We start from the raw sequence: 24,299 nt of genomic DNA on the forward strand, positions 1-24,299 counted from the left end.
TTTTCATTACATAAGACATAATTCAGCATTTTTTTCTCATTGGGACTGTTGACTGGTTCACAATGTAGATATGATGTTATTTCAGGTTTTACGATCCTTGTGAGGACATTTGGTACCCAGAATATATGCAAAACCTGGCTCTCTCATACACACACACAAGTACACAAAGGATATATCTTTTGAGGAGAGAGAGAGGAGCAGGGGGCTGTGGGGAGGAAACATCCTCTAATGCACACTTCCACATCCCTCCCTCACTGATTCTCTCTCAGTCTTCAATATATGCACACATACCCCCCCCCCTCTCTTTCTCTCTCTCTCTTTCTCTCTCTCTCTCTCTCTCTCTCTCTTTCATTTTCTCTCTCTCTCTCATCCTCCAGGAGAGTGAGGTAAGGAGGTGGTGGAGGACTGTGTGAACAGAGGCAGTGAGGCAGTGGATATGAGCACATCAGAGCTGTAGTCAGAACAGAGCGCAGCTGCCCTAACATGCCTTCCCTGACACAGCACAGCTACCTCTGCGCTCAAATGAAGGTAAGACTATAGAGACATCAGAATAGAGGCAAAACAGAATTGCATAACTATTAGTTGCTGGTTGAACCCGGCTGCGGTGGCTGAGTTGAGCAATTGTAAGTGGTCTGTCATGCGATTACAATTAAATGTGGTCTTAATGTCAGCAGTCCCCCTTGAGAAGGACCAGGACTGAATGAGAGAGGAGCCATGCTGCATGCTGAGAGTGACAGAGAGAGAGAGAGAGAGAGAGAGAGAGAGAGAGAGAGAGAGCATGGATTACTCCAAATGCCTGCTCCTAATCCATAGTGCCACCCTGCTGATTGATCTGAAATGCATCTAAAATGCATGTTTGTGTGAAGGATTCAACAGGTGTAGCGATTGATTGTGGCACATTTGCCAGTGTTATTGCAGCATTATACTGAAGGAGGAACTGTGTGTTTTAAAGGGATAGAACATGTGAGCATATGAGAAGCACATGTAGTTCTTGTAGCATTGCAGGAGTTTTACTAGCATGCGATCACTGTTACAGGAAAACTCACAGTAGAGCAGCATTGTGCATGTATAAAAAATGCAAGTTTTTGTGCAAGATTGAGTGTAGAGAACATATGTTTGTGTGCATATGTGTGTGCATGTACCCATGTAGGTGATTGTGGATGTTCACATATGTGTTCATTGCAGTGTGCCTAAGGGGGTGTTCACACAGGTCTAAAAGACAACTGTCTTTTAAAAGTTGTTCTATGTAAACATGAACTATACAGACACTTTTGACCTTTGTGAGGTGTCTCGATGCTTATTTCAGTGCCTTGTGCAATTAGCTCTTTCTGTTCCATTCTATGCACTGCATTTAACTGGTTGTGAATGTCCCCTAAGGTTGAACAAATTGTAGTGGCATATGGGTATACACTTTCAGAGAGCAAAACCAAGAGGAAGTCTTGTTCTAAATATCTTGTAATGGTGTAGAGCAGTCCGTGGGAGTTGTATCGATTCTCTCTGATTCTTCGTTACAGGGATATTAGTCCTCTCGCCTGGGGCTGCAGCTATAAACTGCTCACATAAAGAGATTTGCCTCTGTCTTGCTTCTCTGGTTCTGTCACACTTAAACTCTCTAGATAACTCAGCGCACACTCTCACACAGCAGTACTGGGAAGCAGGGAACAAAGCAGCGAGGTCTCGATAATGAGGAAGATAATAAACTGGGACTCAACCGTGGCTGCAATGTGCGCAAGATTGTGAAATTTTTATGCATAAATATTAGCAAATGCGCAAAATGTGCTGCAAGGTTTCGTCTTACAGTACCTACAGTCATTAAGTGTTTAAGTCTGTGTGCAATAATAGAACCTAAGTATACACATACATTCAAACACAGACACACATATGTTTACTTGGCTATATAAATGAGCCATATGAGGTCATTTGGCTATGTAAACATACCATAGACTTCTACTGTTTTTATATAAAGGTATTAAAAATAGTATAGACTAACACTAAGGGCACATAATTTCAAATGGAGTGTCTGATATGAGAAGAATGTGTCAACACTATTTTGAAGGGGTGGATTAGTATGAAATCAGTCGTGAATACAGATAATTTAATTTTAGAAAGCACAACAGAACCCGCCTCTACAAATTTCATATTTGTCTATGGATTTCTAAGTCAGAGGGCATTGCAGCAAAAGTTGAGCTCAACTATTGCTGCATGACTTAGCATTAACCTTTAAATATTTCATCTATGTCCTTTCAATGCACCATTCCTATTGTTAGAGTTAGAGTTCACTGGTTAATATAGTCCTGGAGCAAATTATGTTAAACTGATTTAGCGTGTGGTCCATAACGAAGGCCCGCACAGGAATCGTCTTAAGCTTTGAGATCACCTCATCACATAGACAAGTACAAATCGAAAAGGAACAAATATGCTGCCTGGAATATTATGAAACAAATTATGAAAGTATTACATCATGCTATGAATCTGACAGAAGTTCTGTTTTTTGTATTTTTTAAGCTGCATAACTGTAAATCTTTGCACAGTCAATTGAACTGGCTAATAGACAGAACAGTCAAAGTTAAAGCTGTCAGGGAGTACTGAATAAAGCTTATGTTCATCCATTTCTTGTTCAGGCCTGGGCACATATCCATGAGACTAAAAGAGTGGCAAATTCAAGAGTGACTTTTTAGTGGTCTCACTCGTGAAAACACTCTCTCCACATAATTATTAGATATGGGAGGAGTGAGCAATATGAACACCATGAGTGCTAAAATCTCTAAATATACTGCAATGGTCTCATCCAGCATCAATAAACTGCTAGCCAAAAGGCATCAATGGCCTGGCCTTGGGGAGAAAGACTCAGGTGCAATTATTTTGTTGCAAGAGCGTCAAATGTGCATGAGAAAACAATCCACAGATAAGTCCTGGCATTAAGGTAATTTCCCCATTTCCAGCATGTTTTCTTTCATTTTCATGACTTTGTCATTGTTTAGATTGCCTAAATTCTATTGCTAAAATCCAAGAGGGACACCTGCAGATTGCGCTCGTTTAGAAAATACTAGTGAGTGTGGAAAATCATAGCTCCTCTGAACAGAATTGAACACGTTTTATGTCAATCAGTGTTTAGGCTGTTTGATTAAATGAATGATTGTGTGTGGATAATTTTTTTTTTATTTCAGTTGTTTGAGCAATGGAATTTTGTAATTTTATAATTTTAACACCCACCTTAATCATTTCAAACCAGCTCAAAATGTTGTCCCCCATACGATTAAATAAAAATTAGCCTAACTGAGCGGGAACCCAACCAATCTGGCAACACTGAATAGCAGTCTACTGAGCGATCAAAATTTCAATCTTGATTATACTTCCTAGCGCCATCTAGCGATCTGCACATGTGTCAAGCATGATTAAGTGTAAACAGGTTTGAACTCATGATCATGCCTAGAGACTGCAATTACAAGATAACCTTTTTGTCTGTTTTAACCCAAAAACAAATTGGAAGAAAGAAAATCATATGAGTTTCATAGTACATAAGGGTGAGAAAATGATGGGAGAATTATCATTTTTGGGTAAACTATTCCTTTAAGTATGGGCAGTATTATAGTGTTCCTTCACTTAGAAACCACCACTACTTAAATTATATCTGTGTGAATTACACTGGCCATATTAAGCCAAGCTTGTTTCCAGCAAAGAACTACTCTTCAGGCCTACCTATTAACAGGTATATTGAAGAAAGAAGAAAATCCTTTTGTAGGGAAATTGTTCGGGAAAAGTCACAATGATGTTAGACTTCACATGTGTGGTCTTCACATCACTTGATTTTGAATTACCTTGAAAAACATGGTTGTGTTTCCGTGATCATGGACGTGCTTTATATAGAAATAAGTTGTACCTTATTTGCTGCCATAAGCATACGTTCAGTTTGTAATGTGTTAGGTAAGATCCAAAAAGAAAAGTCCTCGAGCACAATCAATCTGCCAGTCCATAATTAGATAAACCATAGGCCTAATAAATTCAAGGTTGTATCATGTCAGCTGTGGTTTGAGAAGAATCCAATTTCCCACTGCACTGATCTATATGCTTTAAAACTATAATGTAGCTGTGGTTTAAAGGACAGGTCTCGGTGATTGGATTTTATGCTGCATTAACGTCTTGTCAGAAAGTTTCCAAGTAGAAAAAACTGCTCACATCTTTGTCAAACTTGGTCGAAGAATTTTATGAAATCTCCAGTTTGTCCCACTTGACTGTTGTGACACCATATAAAATCATCCAAAATGGCAGCAGTTCGTGAAGTTAAAGATCCCATGGATTGCCTTGACAAGTGCAGTTTTTTCCCCTGTAGAATATTTCCTGTCAAAACAGGACATAGGTGCAGGATCCTTTAAATAAAATAGCCAATAGCCTTTAGTTTACACTCAGTGAATCATGATTAGATATGTTCTATTGCTTGTCAGAGGCAGGTGGTTTTAGTTTTATTAAAAGTAATACCATAGCAGATGTTACGTGGTAAGCTTTGTTTGTTCTTCAATCTTTTGCAAGAGAATAAAGAGGTAGAGTAATTACCTATTTTGCTGTCATCAACAACAAAGCTGTATATTAAGCCAATTTGGCATGAACAAATTGTGGCCATAGAATTATATAGTTTGAGGACATGAACAGTGTAAAATTGCTGAGTTTTCAATATTCTAATTGCTGTCATTTCAACATGATGTGAATGCAGCATTACATCTGAATGTAATGTGGATCTTCTTTTTACTCTCTAGCCTTTCACCCAATGTGGATCCATTTCAGCACTCACTTCTGTGACATATGGAGCTGACACCAGCAATACAGCAAGGAGAAATACTTCCACATCTTTTAAATTAGCATTCTTAAAACAAACGATCCGAATCGCGCTGTAATAGAGAATCATACCTTCACCATCAGCCTTAAAAACACAGCAGGTTTTCCAGGATGTGTGTACATGTGACAGTCTGAAAGTATCAGTGGCAATAAAAGCTGATATAACAGATAATGAAAAGGAAAGGAGGAGGAAGAGAGGAGTAGCAGATTTGTAGTTGTAGTTACATTCATTTTGCACTGAGATGCAGGAAAATGTACACATATGCTTATTACAAGAACAGTCTTAATCGTTCTGTTCATCTGGAGGAAGAGGAATCATGACGGTCCAACATGACAAGTTAGTGTGCGTGAACACTGGTTCTAAGTTCTAAGTATTAAACTATATTTAACTTGACACACTGACCTAAAAATTTTATGCTTATGATGCAAAGCACCCGAGATGCTACACAAGTATGTCTGACGCAGGTGTAAATTATCGAACTGATTGACAAATTCACTTGCAAAATGGATTGCTGTGAACTGTATGCCAATGATTGACTTATGGTCAATAATATGGTAGTAAACAATACATTGTATTATAAAGCCGCTTTTTGTATTGTCTTATCAATGATTAACTCTTCTGCCACAAGAATGTAATACATTTTAATTATCTGAATATTTTTTATTTATATATATTCATTTTTAAATATTTAAAGATAACTATGTGTAATTTAATCATTATATATTGAATTATTGTTATATGAGGGGCTTTCTCAGAAAATATTTGTATATGCGATTAAATGCGATTAACACCGTGTCATTAATTTAATTAAAAATGTAATCGATTGAAAGCCCTAATTTCCAATTTTAGGCCTCATATTTTGAGTAAATATATAACCTTTTACTTTGTATTAAATTACCCTGGAATAAGTTTTTAAAAATCAGATACCATAGCTGCAATGTGGCTTCTCTTCTTACTACTGTTATCCAGCGCTGTATATTTTTATCTTCTTTTGCAAAGCTGTGAAAGCGTAATCATTGCTTTTTCTTTTGCCGTTGGAGCAAACGGGTAAGCAAAAATAACATTTGCTATTGTCCCCCATTCACAACCATTAAAGTATAGCCAACTATTAGGGATTGGCGATACCACTTCACCTTGGGCGGAACTGTCTTAACATGATAAAATGGACCGTTACGTGCTCTCCTATGATAGAGAAGTGGAGGTTATTATCCCAGTAAATAAAATATTTTGTGACAGAGCTTCCCTGTCAGTGATAAAATGATTGACAAAGGAGCTCTGAGCGCTACTCAATGTACAATGTACAAGCCAAGATGGCACTTGTGACAGAAATGAAGTATTTTTTAGCCTATGTAAGGCGCATGGTCAGTTTAAAGAGGCACTCAATGCTAGCATTTACGATTGCTTTAGGAAAGCGGATAAACACATCTACCGGCATATTAATAGTGTGGATGAGGAGAGCAATGAATATGCAACCTATGTGGAGACTAGATCTTCAATTATTCAAATTCCCACTTTGTTTGGAAAATGTTAATAAAACATTATATTGCTACGTATTGTTTTGTTTCCTTCCTAAGATGGAAATAAATACATTTTGACAAGAAAATAAGAATATATAGTTTCTGCACTTTAAAAATATGAGATTAATCGCGATTAACTAAAAAATATTATTGCAGTTAATTGCGATTAAAAATTGTATTCGACTGACAGCACTATATATTATATTATAGATGACAATTGTCATATTTAAAATGTAGATAACCTATCCGTGTCATCTAATAAGAGATCATCTAATATTAATAAAGAAAATAGATGTGGCATGACTAACGACTCTAAATTCAAACATCAATTCTTATTTCTAACGTATTGTAAGAATTAATGTGAGGCTTTCAGATTCCCAGAATCCATTATTACTGGATTAAAAGTGTTCCCAACAGAAAGTGGATTTATAATTTTCTGTTTATGCTGTGCTTTATCGACAGGCTTGGGCTTAAGGTGTTTTAAGTGCTCATGTTAAGGCAGTGATTCAGGTCACTCTGGAATGCTAATTAGAGCAGTTATAAATCGCACTCACATTGGCCGATTGGTGCTTTGGAGCTCTATGCTGTAAATCACTTCAGGGAGCTGACAAGCCATCTGATAAACACAGGAGAGAGTGTTGAAGAGCCTGTTCTCTACTTAACACAATCAGCCCCCACACACACACACACAACATAAATGCATGTTCACGCACACATTCTGTAAGGACCACCTAAAGTGCATGGACGTGTTAGCCCTCTTGAGTATGTGTCATTGGACCAGGCATGTACTGTATGCAGTCACAAACACCCCGTGAAGCATTTTTTGAGTGGGTGTGATTGGGCCGCTTATGTGAACATCCTGAAGAATCAGTTGTTGGTGTTGGACTGTGAGGAGGGTCGTTGTCATGGCGCCATTGCTCCAAAGGCAGGGCAGCTTAGTTTCAGCCACTGCTATTCCTGTCACTGATAGGAAACTCTCTTCTAGATGCACTCCTTTCATTAGGCTAATTGTCCTTAGTGTGGACAGGATGCCTGCTTGAAGACTCTGTGTCATTCAGAAAGATAGGGACGCTCTCTTATACGCCCGAACTCACAAACACACAAAGGCGAGTGAGAGGGCTGCTGGCAGTGATCTGCGCTGGACGCTGTTCATTCCAGGGGCTTTTTAAGTCACTTGTCCCAACTAACCTCAAAGTGTCATAACAGTTTCAGATATAGGCTGCCAAGCTATCATCCTACTCTCTCTGCTGTACACACACACACATTCACACTCATGCCAAAGACAATCCTGCAGAGACAATGATGAAATTAACGAAGAGTCTCAAACACAGAAATGATGACAGGTACCTTGATATGACAGAGACTGCAAGAAGAAAGATATGCAGCATTTTTAAGACCACATGAAATCATTTTACCAGCACTGTTTTATGTCCTGGGTTGATACAATTTGTATTACAGTATGATACAACTTGATAACTGGGATTGTTTGGGAGTTCTTAATTAAAAGTAGCGATGCTACTAACTTAAATATAAATCTAGAAAATATAATCTGCCTTTAACTTTAGGATCATCACAGCCATGTGCCATGATTAGCTAATTGTGTTTGTGTTTGTGGTGGATGGAATTAGAGGGAGGGACACTCTGACTGGACAAAAGTCTATTTACTGCAGCATGAGTCAATGTTTTTGTTATGTTTTTCCAGGAGAGAATTTAAATTTTAAATGTGAGCATCTGCTAAAAGGGAATTTGCCAATGTTCAGTATTGCACTAGCATATAAGTTGCCTTAAAGCTCAAAGACATGTTCTAAAGCCATAAAACCGCAGACATAAGCGCTCTTCCACAAAGTAGGCATCTTATCATTATGCAGCCTCCTAAGATACCTTCTTTGAGTTCAGTAGATTTAAATTCATAGATGGGGCCATCCCAGATTGAACAATCCCAGTGAAAAAATGTCCACTGAAGCCAGGGAAATGTCTATTTATATATATATATATATATATATATATATATATATATATATATATATATATATATATTTGAGTGTTCTACTAATTAAAATAATTAACATGGTTTGTTGAATGCATGTGGCAGTTTCCCTGGTGAAATAAACACTAGAGTTGAAAAAACTTGTATTCCCTTTCACACAGATCACTAGAAAAAGGGCAGATTGTCAATTCATATACAAATACATTTAAACCTATTTCTCACACAATGCTTACCCGCAAGGGTTTTTGTTGCTCGTTCAATTTACTTAATAAGATGAACGAAAGCCACACAATTGTAGAATATTGTCACGACTTCATTACATTCTGTTCTATCCATTTAAATTTGTAAAATGGAAATTTACTTAATCCACTTGTGTTCTGACTAAATGAATACTTTTCGTGGTGTTAGTGTAGCATTGATGAAACTGGACAGGGGATTTTCATTTCTCATCATGCTTTGCCATTGGACTCGATAGGAAGAGTAAATGTTCAAATTAAGTGTTCCCTGTCTGTCACTCACTCGACGATGTGTCGAAGTAGTGACACTAGGGGTTCACTCTTGAGAGCCCCAATCACCTTTGCTTTATTCAGAAAAGGTATATTAAAATTGGAAAGTGGAATTTGCATGCCGTTCTCCACCCCGTACATAGTATAAAAGGATGATGGCGCGTACCACTCATTTAGACTTGTTCTTCAGAGCTGATTGCATGTGTGTTGTCCCGTCTCCTTGCTGTGTGCTGCTGGCATTCGCCGCATATCAGCTGTCACCCTCGCATGGTCAAGTGTTGTGCTTCCCCCAGTCCATCGGTGTAAAAGAGTATACCCTAAAAGAGTATATTTTCTGTAAAAGAGCTTGCACAAACGATTGGCGTATTTTTAAAGATGTCTTTTCGCCTTTGTGCTACTCGGTGTGGCCATTATCTCTCCGCACCAGATGGCCTCAAAATCTGTCTCGAGTGCTTGGGTCGCCAGCATGATGAGGCAGCTTTTGTGGAGGGGTCGTGCTCTCACTGTGAGAACATGCCCATGAGAATGTTGCAGTCGCAGCTCTCTTCTCTCTTCCCGACCCGGTCCATCCTGGGTTGAAACTCAGGCGGCTGGGTCGACGAGCACTTCGGGTGATCTGGATGGAAGCATTTCCGCCAGCTCAGTCGCAGCAGTCCTCCCACCCTCCAGTACGCACGTTCTGCCCAGTAGAGTGCACGAACTATGCAGGCGATCCGCCTCAGTGTGGATTTAATGTCTCTTTTGGGGCTCGCGAGAAGGATGATTTTTCGGTCACAGCATCGTAGTGTGGACTTCAGCTTTCGGAAGTGGACGAATCATCTGAGCTCCTGATCTCGGGCGGTAGTTGCAGCCGTGCTTGCCTAGGCTGCAGTGAACATCGGGCTTGAGTGGAACCCTCCGCCCTGCCCTGAGTGTTCACGGCTGGATGATTAGTTTCTGGGCTCAGAGCGCAGCCCGGTGCCCTTCTTCCACACAAGCTCATGAAGTTGTGGAAGGCACTTTCTCAGCCCGTACACACATCGTGGGCTCATCCACCCTAACTAATCTCAATTGTGGAGCAGCTAAGGGATATGTCAAGCTTCCCCAGGTAGAGCACACTATGGTGGTGAATTTATGCCTGCAGGGTGCAGCCACCTGGAGGAACTGACTAAGGCTCCCTTCCAAGGCGTGTACGTTTTCTTCGTCATTAGTGGCGAAGGCTTACAATGCCAAGGGGCAGGCCGCCTCTGCCCTGCAGGCCATGGCTATCCTGCCTTTCCACCAAGCCAAGGTGCTTAAAGATCTGCACGAGGGTAGGACTGACCCAGGGCTTATACAGGAACTGTGTACCGCTTCCGACCTCGCTCTAAGGGTCTGCCTCTCGCCATTGCCGTCCTCCTGCGGCATCGGCCCTGGCTCCCCCACAACTGTAGCCTACACGCCGGCCTCTGAGAAGAAGATCCTCCAGCAGGAAGGCGGCACCTGCCCATCAGCCATCAGGCAAGAACCCCGGACAGGCTTTGAAGCGGCCCTGAGACAGGTGACCCAGGGATGAGGCGACTAACTGGCCTAACCCAGGTGAGCTCACGGGCTCCTACATCTGCCCCTGGGCCAGCACGAGGTGAGTAGCCTCGCAACATCGCCGGGTGCCTTCTGGGCCCTGGCACCCAATTTGTCAATGAAAGAGCAGTTTCCTCATTCCTTGGGTCATTCTCTAATATTCAGCATTTCCGGCCCTCGTACACGTGATGGCCAGGCGCTGAAAGTCTCACGAAAGTCTCCAGCAAGCCTGCAAACATGTAAGTGCACCAGTCCTGTGGGCCACTCGCCCACCCCAGTCGCCACCGTTGTGGGCTCGTTGGGCAGCATGCCTCCCCCGTACGATCTTCCTGGTGTGGCGTCTGAACTGCCTCGCTGTGAACCACCCACCCCAGGCCTGATAAACACAAATGTCACCCTGTTGCCATTAGCACAGAGCATGGAAGCCTGGTTAAAGCTTTCCAGCCTGTCGCGATGGCTCATTGTGATGATTCATCTCGGATATGCGATCCAGTTCACCAGACAGCTGCCCAGGTTCAGTGGTGTCTGGTCCTTCGGGTGGAGGTCGCCACCCTTCTGGCGAAGGGAGCGATAGAGTCGCACAAGGGCTTTTACAGCCCCTATTTTATCATGCCCAAGAGTGGGTTTGTGACAATTCTGGATCTGCATGTCTTGAACAAGGCTTTACACAGGCTTCTGTTCAAGATGTTGACGCAGAAGCACATCCTGGTGTTAGTACCACATCAGGATTGGTTCGCGGACATCGACCTGAAAGACGCGTACTTTCATGTATCGATCCTTCCTTGACACAGACCCTTTCTTCGGCTTGCCTTCGAGGGACGAGAATACCAGTACAAGGTCCTCCTTTTCGGTCTGTCCCTGTCTCCTCGCAATTTTACCAAAGTCGCAGAGGCTGCCCCGGCCAAGCTGAGGGAGAAGGGCATTCGCATCCGCTATCTTGTCCACAAAAGTTCCCCGCAACTGGTGAACACTGGACACCTCTTTACTTTCTTAAGCACTGTTCGGTGACGAACTCAGAGGAGGAGTAATGCTGCCAGGCCCAGTACTCGTGGTATGCTCCTTTCCAGGTGAACCTGCGTACTTGGGTTCAGTGATCCATACGTGGTTATTCCCCCCTCGGTAATCCTGTATGATTTCCACTGTTCGGTTTCCCCTCAGGTGAACCCTGTGTTTCCCCACGACAGAGCTTCGCTCTGCCTCAGCCACTGTTGCTGTATACACTCTGTAGATAGGGTCCTCCCAGTGGTATCATTCTTTATGTGAACTTCCCCGTCAGTAAGTCCATGTGAGGTATTCTCCACATGTTAACATCCCTCAGGTTGGATGTGGTTTTCATAGTGCTCTCCCTCCTGGAGAGGGAAGAGAACTTCCCCAGTCCTATTTTGGATGTGCTCCACGGAAAACTGCTTAATAAAAAAATCCGGAGAGGCCACCACCAGTAGCCTCCTCTGGTAAGTGCCTTCTTCCCACCCTTAACGGAACCAGGGAGACACCTTACCTAACTTGCTGGAAGGTCACGACGTGGTCGAGTGCTCGCTGCGAGGCAGGCAGCAGCTTTCCCATGTCAGCTCCTCCATCCCTCGTGATAAGGCTCAGTGCCTCCAGTGTTATGTATAGGAACCCCTAGTGTCACTACATCGAAACAACGTTGAGTGAGTGACAGACAGGGAACGAGACATTGTGTCCCATCTCCTTTTATATCCGTATGCCCGGGGCAGAGAGCAGAATGCAATTTTCATTGGCCTTTTCTAAATAAAGCAAAGGTGATTGGGACTCTCAAGAACGGACCCCTAGTTTCACTACATCGACACATCTCGTTCCCTCCATCAAGGAAATGAGGTTACATCAGTAACCAAGACGCTATTTTAAATGTTTCATGCAAGATGAATATAAAGGGGGATCGTTGTTAGTGTTTAATGTTTTGCTACGTTGAGATTTAGAAGAGTTTCTGTTACGTTGGAGTTTGTGCTAACGATGAAGACAGGTAGATGTTGCACATATTATATTGATTATATTTGTGGTATATTGGTGCATCTGTGTTACATGTATTACGGTATATTCATTGCACATGCGCTGTGTGTTGTATCAGCGTCAGACTGAGAAAAATAGTTTAAGAGATAATACAACGGTGTACATTATACCTCTGTGTCTATCTCTCTTTCTTTTTCCATAAAAGCACTACAATATTGAATCGATTTGTTGAGCAATTGCTGTACTAACCATAGCATAGTTACTAAATTACACTTATGTATTTATCATGCTAACATTCACTTTCACTAGAAAGTACACAAGATTTATTTGAGTTGCAGTGTAATTTTGTTGGATTTACCCAATTCAACTAGGTCCTTACTACACAATGTGTTTCTGTTGAGATAGCATATTAATTTTAAGTTAAGAAAACTAATTTCAAACACGTGAAACCACTGTCCACGTGTCAATCAATTTCAGCCAAATAGCTTTTTTTTAATCCATGACTTGTAGGCTAATACATTTTAATGTTTGCTTTACATAACCAACTATATATATATACAAGCTTGTTCAAGTTTAATCAAATTGTGTGGTAGCTCAACTAATAAACCATTGCACTTGCAATGCAAAAAGCATGTGAAGAGCAAATGAGTCGTCACATGAGTTGAAATTCTCAGAAGAACCGCAAAATGACGTGGTTGCTGTAGCAATTGTGTTTTTCATGTAAAATGACACTATCGGTTAGGTTTTGGATTAAAGTTTAGACTAGGGAAGTACATTTTGTTTATTTAAAACTTGATAAAGAGCATTAACCTTAAAAACCTCATCTGTTTGCTTCCTGGATGCTACCTTAGAAGGCAGCTCATTGGACAGTAAATCAGCTCAATAGCTTTTGGAACCGATCATTTACCACAGAGTTGAACAAGTGTGTTTACCATGTCAACACTTCTCTATTCTCTCTTTCGTGTTCTGTTTTTGATGACTCTTCAGAATTCTTTCTTCTATTAAAAATTGTGAGAGAAAAGGAAGAAGATGAGAGAGGGAGAAAACCACGACACGTGTGCAAGGCATGGATGAATGGACTCATTTCGGAGTAGTAAACTGCATTGCTGCAGTGTGAGCTCAGACATTACTCTCCTGTGTGTTTGAGTAAAGCTGGCTGTTGGACATTACTTTGGAACTGCATTGTGTTGATAAAACATGTGGGTTATTCCCCAGACACTGCAGGAAATGTCTTTCTTTGTGAGATACCAGCTGGTTCTATTTGCTCAAAGCCATTTAAACCACCCTGCAGTCTGATGAGAAAACTGCAGGTCTTGCAAATGAAGTGTTTCCGTGCGCACCGTGCTGATTTGCTCTGTGAGGTGCTGATGTAGGGGCACAAAAGCAGCAAGCTGAGGAACTTTGAGAGCTGTTGAATCCACCCTCCTAAATTTGTCATTGAAATACTAATTAGTATTGATACAAGTGCACGGCTGGAGTGTCTTTCTCACAGGAAAGAGATCACCTATCACAGAGTGGGAAAAAAGCTAATATCAACAAATTATGCAATAATATTTTTTCCAGTGCCATCAAATAAAACAAAAACAGAAACAACTGTGGAATATCTGGAAATAAAGCAAAGCAATGGAAAGTTAAATAGCAAAGTTTTCCTCAGATCCAATGTTTGTTCTTTACACTTGCGCAGAAATTAAGTTGCTGTGGAAAAAGTGCAAGGGAGTAAAGAGTGCGCTGCTTATACAGGGAATGTAAACCAGAATGCTGCTTTCTCACAATAAGCTGCTTTCTGGTGCCCAAAAGCTCCAAAAGTACAAAGAACCTCATTCAATTTTATGAAAGATTATATGACTAACATCCAGAATAAAAGCATAAAAAAGAGTGGTTCAGGGAGCATGAGGAATAATTTTCAAATATGAATTGTCCACCACATTGTCCTGACTTTAAAACGTTGAAGGTTTTTGGGATGTGCTGGAGAAAACTTTACAAAGTGGTACGACTCTACTGTCATTAATGCAAGATCTCAACTAAAAATGAATGCAACTCTGGATAGAAATAAATGTTGTGACGTCATGTTGCATAAGGTTGTCGAAGCAATGCCACGACAAATGTGTACCGTAATCAAAGCTAAAGGCGGTATTGATGACGGGAGAGTCGAACCACTCCATAAAGTCAGTTTCAATGGCATTAAGGTCAGGACTCTGTGGTGACCAATTCATATGTTAAAATTATTCTGCATGCTCCCTAAACCACTCTTTCAAAATTTGAGCCAGATTAATCTTGGAATTGCCATCCTAGAATATGCACGTTCTGTCAGGGAAGAAAAAAATCCATTGATGGGATAACCTGGTCATTCAGTACTTTTAGGTACTCAGTTGACTTCATTTTATTTCCGCATAAAATTGCTGAGTCTAAACCTGTCAATAGAAGTAACCCCAGATTATAACCATTATTTAAATCCAAACGGCAACTTTTTTTTTTTTTTTTGGACAGGCAGTGTATGATCTCCCAGAACTGTCTGACATGCTCTCACTCCCAGACATAAGGCATCAGCCACTGAACACAAGCAAACATTAAGTTATTCAGAACGCATTGTTTGCCCACTCTAAAATGCAAGTGATTTATTACATTTAATAAAAGAGCTACTGTGGGTTCATTTTCCATTTTCATGTTGCGCCAGTTTCTCTAGAAGTGACAATTTTGTTCTCTTAAATAAACGGGATGAGAATGCGCCTTTATTTGCAAATTGTTTTTGCAATATTTTGCATTATTTATATTAGCAGCTAGGATGGAAACATAGTTATTGAAACCAAACATATAATTGGTACTCACGTGTGTTGTAAAACTAGTTCAGAATTTTTTAGTACCAGATGTGAAGCAGGCTAGACATTGGGGATGTCAAGTTGATTAATAGATAATGATTTAAATTCCGGCTTCATATGGCTTCATAAGACTTGAAATATAACACAAAGGTCAGATGGACTATTTTTATGGTGCAACTACAAATTGTGTGTCCTTTTATTTTGTTGCCATGTGGAATATGCTTGTGACTTTCTCTCTCTCTCTCTCTTTCTCTCTCTTGCTGTTGCTTTCCCCATCTGGCTTGAAATCTAATTCCAAACCCACAAAAATCATGTTACTCTAAAAGCTTGATAAGGACCTTGTTACCTCCTTTGAACAGCAAGATAAGATGGAGGGAACAGGCTCTGGAGCACATTGCCGGCGTGCAACCATCAAAGTCACATGAATATGCACAGGGGGGCTATGAGAACGTTTTGTCATAAAATCTGGAAATGGCAGAGGAGGGTACGTTACGGAGGCCTGCCATCTGTCTGTGATGTATTCTCCATGTGCATCGCGGATGCGGGTCACGTCAGTGTGCCCTTTCACTGCAGACCTGTCAGTCAACACGGTATTCCTGGGTGGATGGCTACTCTGACGTGCCATCTGCGCACAAATAGGGCCATGCAAACAGTGATGAGTGATGTCAATGCAGAAGAGTGAAATTAGACAAATAAGAGCTGGGGTCAAAGTGTTTTCAAGTACAAACGTCCATCTCAACTGTAGATGCAGCTTTTAAAAGAGAACAATTCTATATAGGGTGCATTAATAAGTCAGAAATCAGCTGTTGCCCAACACAAAACCAGGTGTTTGTGTGTTTAGCTCTATACAATACTTTTTATCTCATTCTCTCTGTCCTTGAGAGCTATTTTCTTTGCATTTGTGTGTGGCCATTAACAGACATGGAAAATATGTATGCACCAGCTTTTGTTGTAATTTTCTCATGGGATTCATTGGTTCACCTGAATAATCAATATTGATTTATTCTCCTAGATGATCTGTACCTACTTTAAGGTTATTACTCGAGCTCTTTTCGAGTAAAAATACATTGTATTTTCATGCTCCGTATTGCACAAGAAAGCACACCATTAATCGTTTGAGATTTATTTAACTGGTTTTAGAACACTTTGTCAATAGAGCAAAATGGCAGCTGGGCTGCTGGAGAACATGGGAATTTTTTTCTATCATTAGAAGCCTTATGTAACCGATTAGCATAGGCTAAGCTGTGTGACATTACCAACAGGAGCACAGGTGCATTGTGGAAGTTACTGAAATCTGGAGCTGAATCATTGCTTAATGAACCATGTCATAACATCTGAAAGTTTAACTGACCAAAATACAGAGGTCCGTAACAAAGACTCGTGAACAAAACATATGTACACGAAGATGTAGCCTATAGCTCTGTTCTAAAATTAGTAAGCTGCTTTCATAGGCAGTATTTTAAGGCATCATAGGCACACTTCCAATAGAAAAGGCAGCAATTAATTGAAATAAAGTATTCCAGAGAGGCATTCCTGTGCAATTAACACGTATAATCTTCACTTTCACCGAAGCTTGCATCTAGCCAACATTCAGATTCACAAAGCCATGTTTTTTAGTTGTTTTTTTTTTGCCATTGTGTATTGCAGTGTTTTGTTGTTTTTTTAGTGTCTTGCATTGCATTTTTAAGATATCTTGTCAAGTTAAAATAATTTTAATAATATAATTCCTCAAGCCCCCTTCATTTGGTTCCTGGAGGATCATTGGAAGTTTTTTGTTTTTGCCACCATTCTGAGTAAATTCTAGAGACTGTTGTGTGTGAAATTCCCAGGAGATCAGCAGTAACAGAAACCAGTCCGCCTGGCACCTACACTCATCCATGCGATTATCTAATCAGCCAATCTTGTGGGATCAGTGCATAAAATCATTCAGATTCGGTCAGGAACTTTTGTTCATGTTCACATCAACCATCAGAATGGGGAAAATATTTGATCTCAATTTTTTAAACCATGGCATTTTTGATTATTTCTGTAACTGTTGATCTTTTGGGATTTTCATGCACAACAGTCTCTAGAATTTACCGAATGGTGCCAAAAACAAAAAAACATCCAGTGAGCGGCAGTTCTGTGGATGGAAATGCTTTGTTGATGAGAGAGGTCAACAGAGGATGGCCAGACTGGTTTGAACTGAAAGTCTATGGTAACTCAGATAACCACTCTGTACAACTGTGGTGAGAAGATTAGTATCCCAGAATGCTATTCTGAGATGCGGGTTGGTGCTGTTTTGGCGGCACGAGGGGAACCTACACAATATTAGGTGGGTGGTTTTAATGTTGTGGCTTATGTGTGGATCGATCAATATATCTATCTATCTATCTATCTATCTATCTATCTATCTATCTATCTATCTATCTATCTATCTATCTATCTATCTATCTATCTATCTATCTATCAATACAAACATTACATTATTGTGGCAGGTGAGTAAAGCATTGATAAGACAGTACAAAAAGTGGCTTTAGAATCCAATATATTGTGTCTAGACTAGTGAACATACAGTGTAAGCCAAGCATTGCCCTACAGTTCACAGCAATCCATTTTGCAATTTGATTTTTCAATCAGTCTGAAATTTATTAAAAGACTTTCCAAAGGACATGTCAATGCACACCTGGATCAGACGGAGGCTCTTGGAGTGCCTCACTTTGGTTGTGTGACTTTGCATCATAAGCATACTGTTTTTAGGTCATTGTGTCAAGTTAAACTTAGTTTGCAATATATAAAAACACATCTTGAGATCCCTGCATTCAGATTTGTACTCCATAATGTGTTTGAACCCAAGAATGCATCCTCATGTTGTGCTGTCTGCTGCAGGTGAGTGTGGTTTCCTCTCTGTACTGTATAAGCTGTGTGTTCCCTATATAGCTGGAGTTTTGCTTACTGGCCCCTAGAGAAAACAGGTGGTACTTCAAGCTTGAATTGCTCTGAAGGTAGGGATGTTCCTTTTTACAGTCAGGGGACATGAGAAAAAAACTGAATTAATCACTGAATTAATGCGTTAAATCATAGTGTTGGGTTCGAGTCCACCTTAGTCAAGTCCGAGTCAAATCCAATTGAGTCTGAGTTGAGTCCAAGTCCAAAAGTGGCCGAGTCGGACTCAAGACCGAGTCCATAACATGCCGAGTCCGAATGAATCTGTTCATGAATCTGAATTCAAATTGCAACTGTAAACTCAACTTCAATATTTTAAGCTTATTTTAAACTTTACAACTAAGAAAAAAAGTATGTCAATATAAATGTAAAAAAAACACCTCTGTTGCCTTTCATATATATTTTATGATTAATATCCTGCTGAACAAACTTCAAAGTGGTTTCAGAATGAACACATATGCTTTAGGTGTACGAAGACAAAACTATCCTTCAACACAATTCTTATTGCGCTCTTTTGACATTTCAATTATTTGTTGCTTTTTCTCCTCCACTCAAACATAGACTCATGAAAGTGAAAGCTGCATTAGTCATTAGAACCAAGGTTATTATGTTTTGAATTTTAATTTAGTTTTTATTTCTGCTTCATTTTCAATTTGTCAGTTCAATTTAATTTCGTTTTATAATAGTCTATAATGAGATTTCTTTCTAAATCTTTTTTCTCTATCTGTCGACTGATATGGGAATGTACAGTACATACATATATGAGTCAACACATAGTAATTAGCACTTGCTGATTGCAAATGCTACATCCAAAAACACTGGAATAGCCCACTGATAATATTAGGGCCATGTCATCACGGACATGATTTTCTAGTTAATTTGCGGGAAACCGCACAATATAGGGCAGTTCTGCGTGTACCTAAATCCCTGATGCGTCCGTGTGAGTCTTGCAGCAGCTGCCACAGAAGATTAAAAAAAATAATAGTTGATATTTGCTTGAACCACGTTGGTCTGCAATCAGTCTGAAATCTTTAAATACCAACCAAAGAAAATTTTATTGAGCCCTTCTTTAACCGCAAAACATGGAGAATAATAATTTTGAGTCATAAATTTAACAGAGTTGTCCTTCAAAAGTGTCAAAGATGGTGGCTAAAAAAAGACGTGCATAAGTTACCCGGTGGTTTACAATAAAAATATAATAAAATAAAAACATCATAACCAACTCGTATGTCATGTTTAAATGTGTTTTTGTTCATGTTTTCAGGTCTTTTATTTTGAAGTCCTGTTTTTTTCTCTTGTTCATGTGCCTTGTTCTCATTGTTTTATAGTCTTGTTATCTTTTCATTAGTTTAGTCTTGTTATTGGTTCATGTTTCATTGTCTTGTTATTAGTTTGTATTTTCATTGATTGTCTTGTTAACCTGTTGACCTATTCTGTGTATTTATAGCCCTCATGTTTTCTAGTCCTGGTTCCAGTATCGTTGATGTAATGTTGTCAAGTAATGTCAAGTCAAGAAGTTTGTTTGTTTTGGATTCACGTTTTTGGGTTTATTGCACTTTCTAAAATAAAACTGCACTTAGGTTCTAACTTCGTCCTCATCCATTCCTGTCTTCAGCCTGTCCTGCCTTGCCCGAACGTTACATCGTAACAGTTTAGCTGCATACACAAAATCTGTCATTGCATAATTTATTTATTTTATAGTCTATAATTTATAAACAAAACATTTCACTGCCCAAAATATCCTAATACCTTAATGTGCATGGTTGAATGTTGTGAATGGTGGACAAATGCTGTAAAATATTGTATTTTAAGCAGCTCCTTAATGCTTTGAATATAGTTAATCAATAATAAATAGGTGCTGTATATCCATTTCAAGTTGCTGTCTGTTTTAGCAATAATGTTTTTTTTTTCTCCCAGACTGTTTAAAATTTGTTAATTCATCAATCTATTATGGACCAGTTCAAGTTGACATCACTGCGTGGACCACAAGAGACTACAGAAGCCTACATGTTTAGATACATTATGCCTAAAAAGGCTTAATGTCCTATATTAATACTATTTGTATGTATTTTTATTTCGATATGCTTTTTTTAGTAAACTGTGAGAGACATGATGTTGGTGACTTGACTAAATTAAGTGAATCACGATGAAACCGCAATGCGAGCACCGTCTTGGCTGCACAAACGGCACGTGCAATTTTACCAGTTGTCAGGTCCTGTGTCATGTGAAACTGCCTTGTTTAGTATCTCTTACATTGGATACATACCCGTCTTTATGTTTTTTCGTGCCAGCCACCTCGGTAGTCGATGTTATACAGTAGTTTTTGTAATAACATTCAAGTGTATTGGTTGACTGATGCGAGATTAAACTCGTTCAATTTTGAGAAAAAAGTCGAAATACAATCTTGAGAATAAACTCATTAAATATCGAGAATAAAGTCGTTGTGTTTCGAGAAAAAACTCGTTAAGTTTAATCTCACATTATAATGACTTTATTCTCGATATTTAATGAGTTTATTCTCAAGATTGTATTTCGACTTTTTTCTCTAAATTTAACGAGATTAATCTCGCATTATAATGACTTTAATCTCGATATTTAATTAGTTTATTCTCAAGATTGTATTTCGACTTTTTTCTCTAAATTTAACGAGATTAATCTCGCATTATAATGACTTTAATCTCGAGATGGTTTTATTTTTTTATTATTGCTTGGCCCTAATCCTCTTCCGTACAAATGTCATGGACTCGGCTGGACTGGAAAAAAATCCCATTCAAGTCAGAGTGAAAATGCATCCGAGACCATGACAAGTCCAAGTTCATTAAAATTGGACTTGTGACTCGCACTTGAGTCTGAGTCCAAACTCAAGTACCCCAACTCTATTAAATCGACAGCCTTATATTTAACGCAACAATACACCTTCTGTGATCACCCCTTTATAAGACAGCTGTCTACACCTATGTAGAAAGTTTACAAGGTTGTGGAACAGAGGCTATATGTTCATCTTTTTGTCCTTTTCCACTAACTTTAAGACATTTCTGCCTGTTCAAGCCCTGTCTGCTTAGAGCTCCTCTCAATAGATTTGACAGGTGAACACTATATCTGTCAAAATGGAGACAGTGAGCTGCCAAAGTCAGTGAGGAGAATGCAGAGATGCTCGTCCAGGTTGGCATATCTCTCTATATATACGAGGAAGAGTTTCACTGAATGATGAAGACAGCAGCAGCTTTCATTGTGTGACGGTGCTGATGCAGATAGTCTTCGGGGAGCAGGGAACAGCTGAGACTGCCTGCCTGTTTTTTTGGCACAAATGAACAAACTCAATCTGCACACTCAGACAGAAAGCACATCTCCCTTGTGAGCCTTCAGTTTAATCCTTCAAGTAACCATCTAAGATTTTCTCACAAAGATGTGTGTGTGTGTGCCTTGTTCCATCTCACAGTAAAGTCATGAATATGGATGTGTCAATGGTCAACTAGTTGATTACTGAGGCCAACTAGTTTATCTAGATTTAGATCATAAACATTCAGATGGACGTTTTTGGGTGTTGTTTTGCATCTCCCACCACACATTTTCATGACTTTTATAACTGTCTCAAGACTTGCTGTTTTAATGCAACATCTTAAGCATCTTAAAGCAAACACCCACTAAGTGTTTGATTGGAGGCTGGTGAACCTCAGACCAGCCTTATTATACAGGGCTCCCTTGAAGCTGATTTGTCAACTAGTCTTTTATGCTGTCGATTTTGAAAAGGTGCAGTTTTGCACTTCCCTAGTCATGTCACATTTAAAAAGACTAAACAGTCAGGTTTAGATTGTTTATTTGCCCATTAGTGAGCCAGACAGCCATGGTTGAACAGCTTTTCCTGTGGTGTTTGACATGATAAATAGGTTTACTCACCTGATTGAGAGAGGTTCAGGCAGTCAGTGAGACATTAGCTGCTCAGATTAACCCTGATTTTGAATGCACCTTGTTTGCTCATCTGTGAATGTAGTAATCCTGTACAAACCATTAAATATTCCTATAGGACACAATAAAGCCATGCAGTGACATTTATTATCCATCCAAAGTGGATAATGTCATTATATCAAGGTTTAGCTGATGATTTCATTCAACTTTCCTCAGATTAGTAAATTCCAAGGTTCATTGACTAGTGTTAATAGGTTGCTAAAAACATTTTTAAAAATCATCTGTAAGGTAAAATGAGATGCTACTTTCAGTGTAATATTGCAAGAAGTAATGAACAGCTAAGGCATTCAAACAAGTTTTAGATTTCCAAGTGCATTTTGGGTTGATGTAGCATAACGTATGTACATGATCATATGCTGCACAATTAGCAAGTGCAATTTAAATTTTTTATTAAACAAGTTCTATTATGTTTACACTGTTTCAGGTTTGGAGTCGAAGCTGAGAATGGCAGGAGATTCTCGTGTCCACATGGACCACGACATGGAGATAGGAGTGACACCAAGAGAGGTCAGCTGTCGATAACCTCTTAGAGCCCCTCCCACAATATCACCTGTATATCACAATATATATGTTCAAAGAACATCTTACCACAGAGTGAACCAACAAGCCTTTTATATATATATATATATATATATATATATATATATATATATATATATATATATACACACATATATAAGGGTGGTCAATCAATTACAATTTTTAATCGAGTTAATTACATGATGTCCCGATTAATTAAACGCAATTATTCACATTTAAACGCATATACAAATATTTGCTGAGAAAGCCCCTCATATAACAATAATTCAATATATAATTATTAAATAATTATACATAGTTATCTTTAAATATTAATCATTGATAAGACAATACAAAAACGGCTTTAGAATACAATGTATTGTTTACTACCATATTATTGATCATAAGTCAGTCACTGGCATACAGTTCACAGCAATCCATTTCACAAGTAAATTTGTCAATCAGTTGGAGATTTATTAAGAGGGCTTGTTTAAGGACCCGTCAATTTCAACAAGCGTCAGACATGCTTGTGTAGCATCTTGGGTGCGTTGCGTTATAAACATACAATGTTTAGGTCACCGTGTCAAGTTAAATATAGTTTAATACCTAAAACACATCTTGAGATCCGCTCCATAAAATTTTTTAATGCAAGAATGTAACGAATGTCTGTTTGTAAATTCACTGATTTAACGTGTTAAATCGACAGCCCTAATATATATATATATATATATATATATATATATATATATATATATATATATATATCTGTTTATTTTTAAAATGTGTATCTCTGTAATATAATATATATGATATGTAAATAATATGCACACTTCAGAAAATCATAATATAGAATCAATTATGAGCTGTTCCCTTAACTGTTTTATTGTTTTTTGTATTTTTTACTGTTCTTTTTGCACTGTTCTTCATTGTGTTCTTATGGATATTTTTATATTTATTTCTATCTTTAGCTACCTGTTAAATTATAGGGTGCCATTCGATATGCATAGTCTGTTTTTGCCAGGACAGTAAATGCTAATTATGGAATGTTCAACTAAGGGATAGTTCAGCCAAATGAAAAGTTTGTCATCATTTACTCACTTTCAATTCTGTGAAACACATAGGAGAAGTTAGATAGAAAGTGTGGCATCTCTATATTAGGGGCTAGTGGGGGCTGCGCTCTGCCCCACCAGATGTTGCGCTGTTGTGAAAATATGTGGTATAATCATACATTTATTAAGAAATAATATGTTTTATGTCCATTATACATACTAATACTTAATGTACTGTATATCCATACTACATACATTAGTCATTATTCTTACAGTTCATACTAAATTTTTGTGTAAACACTGGCCCTTAACCCTTACTTAGTTTACTCATTTTAAACCATGACCTGCACTGCACATAAATAACTAATATTGGTATTATGTTCATGCTGGTTAGCCAGAGGGGAACTGGTCCTCACAGTGAGTCTGGTTTCTCCCAAGGTTATTTTTCTCTATCAACCAACATCTTATAGAGTTTATTTTTCCCTTGCCACAGTCACCATCGGCTTGCTCACTGGGGTTCTAAATACAATTATTATTTAAAGATTTATTTTTATACACAATTTACAGTCATTTTTAATCAAACTACACAATAATGAATAAGACTTTATAGATATTACAGTTTCATTTTCTCTTAGTGCATGATTTTCTGTAAAGCTGCTTAGAAACGATGTGT

At 38.9% G+C, this 24,299-nt stretch overlaps 1 protein-coding gene across 2 annotated transcripts in view; it reads left to right on the forward strand.

Annotated features, from left to right (window-relative positions):
* The first annotated feature begins 399 nt into the window (after positions 1-399).
* Positions 400-24,299, forward strand: part of LOC127661342 (G protein-activated inward rectifier potassium channel 4-like) — a 53,737-nt gene continuing 29,837 nt past the window's right edge. For both annotated transcript variants that reach the window (XM_052151990.1, XM_052151991.1), the window contains exons 1-2: positions 400-528; positions 22,483-22,565. In XM_052151990.1, coding sequence (XP_052007950.1) covers positions 22,503-22,565 — 63 coding nt within the window. In that variant the 5' untranslated portion in view covers positions 400-528; positions 22,483-22,502. The remainder of the gene's footprint in view (positions 529-22,482; positions 22,566-24,299) is intronic.

The sequence above is a fragment of the Xyrauchen texanus genome, chromosome 21 (genome assembly GCF_025860055.1).
Source record: "Xyrauchen texanus isolate HMW12.3.18 chromosome 21, RBS_HiC_50CHRs, whole genome shotgun sequence".
Classification (NCBI taxonomy): Eukaryota; Metazoa; Chordata; class Actinopteri; order Cypriniformes; family Catostomidae; genus Xyrauchen; species Xyrauchen texanus.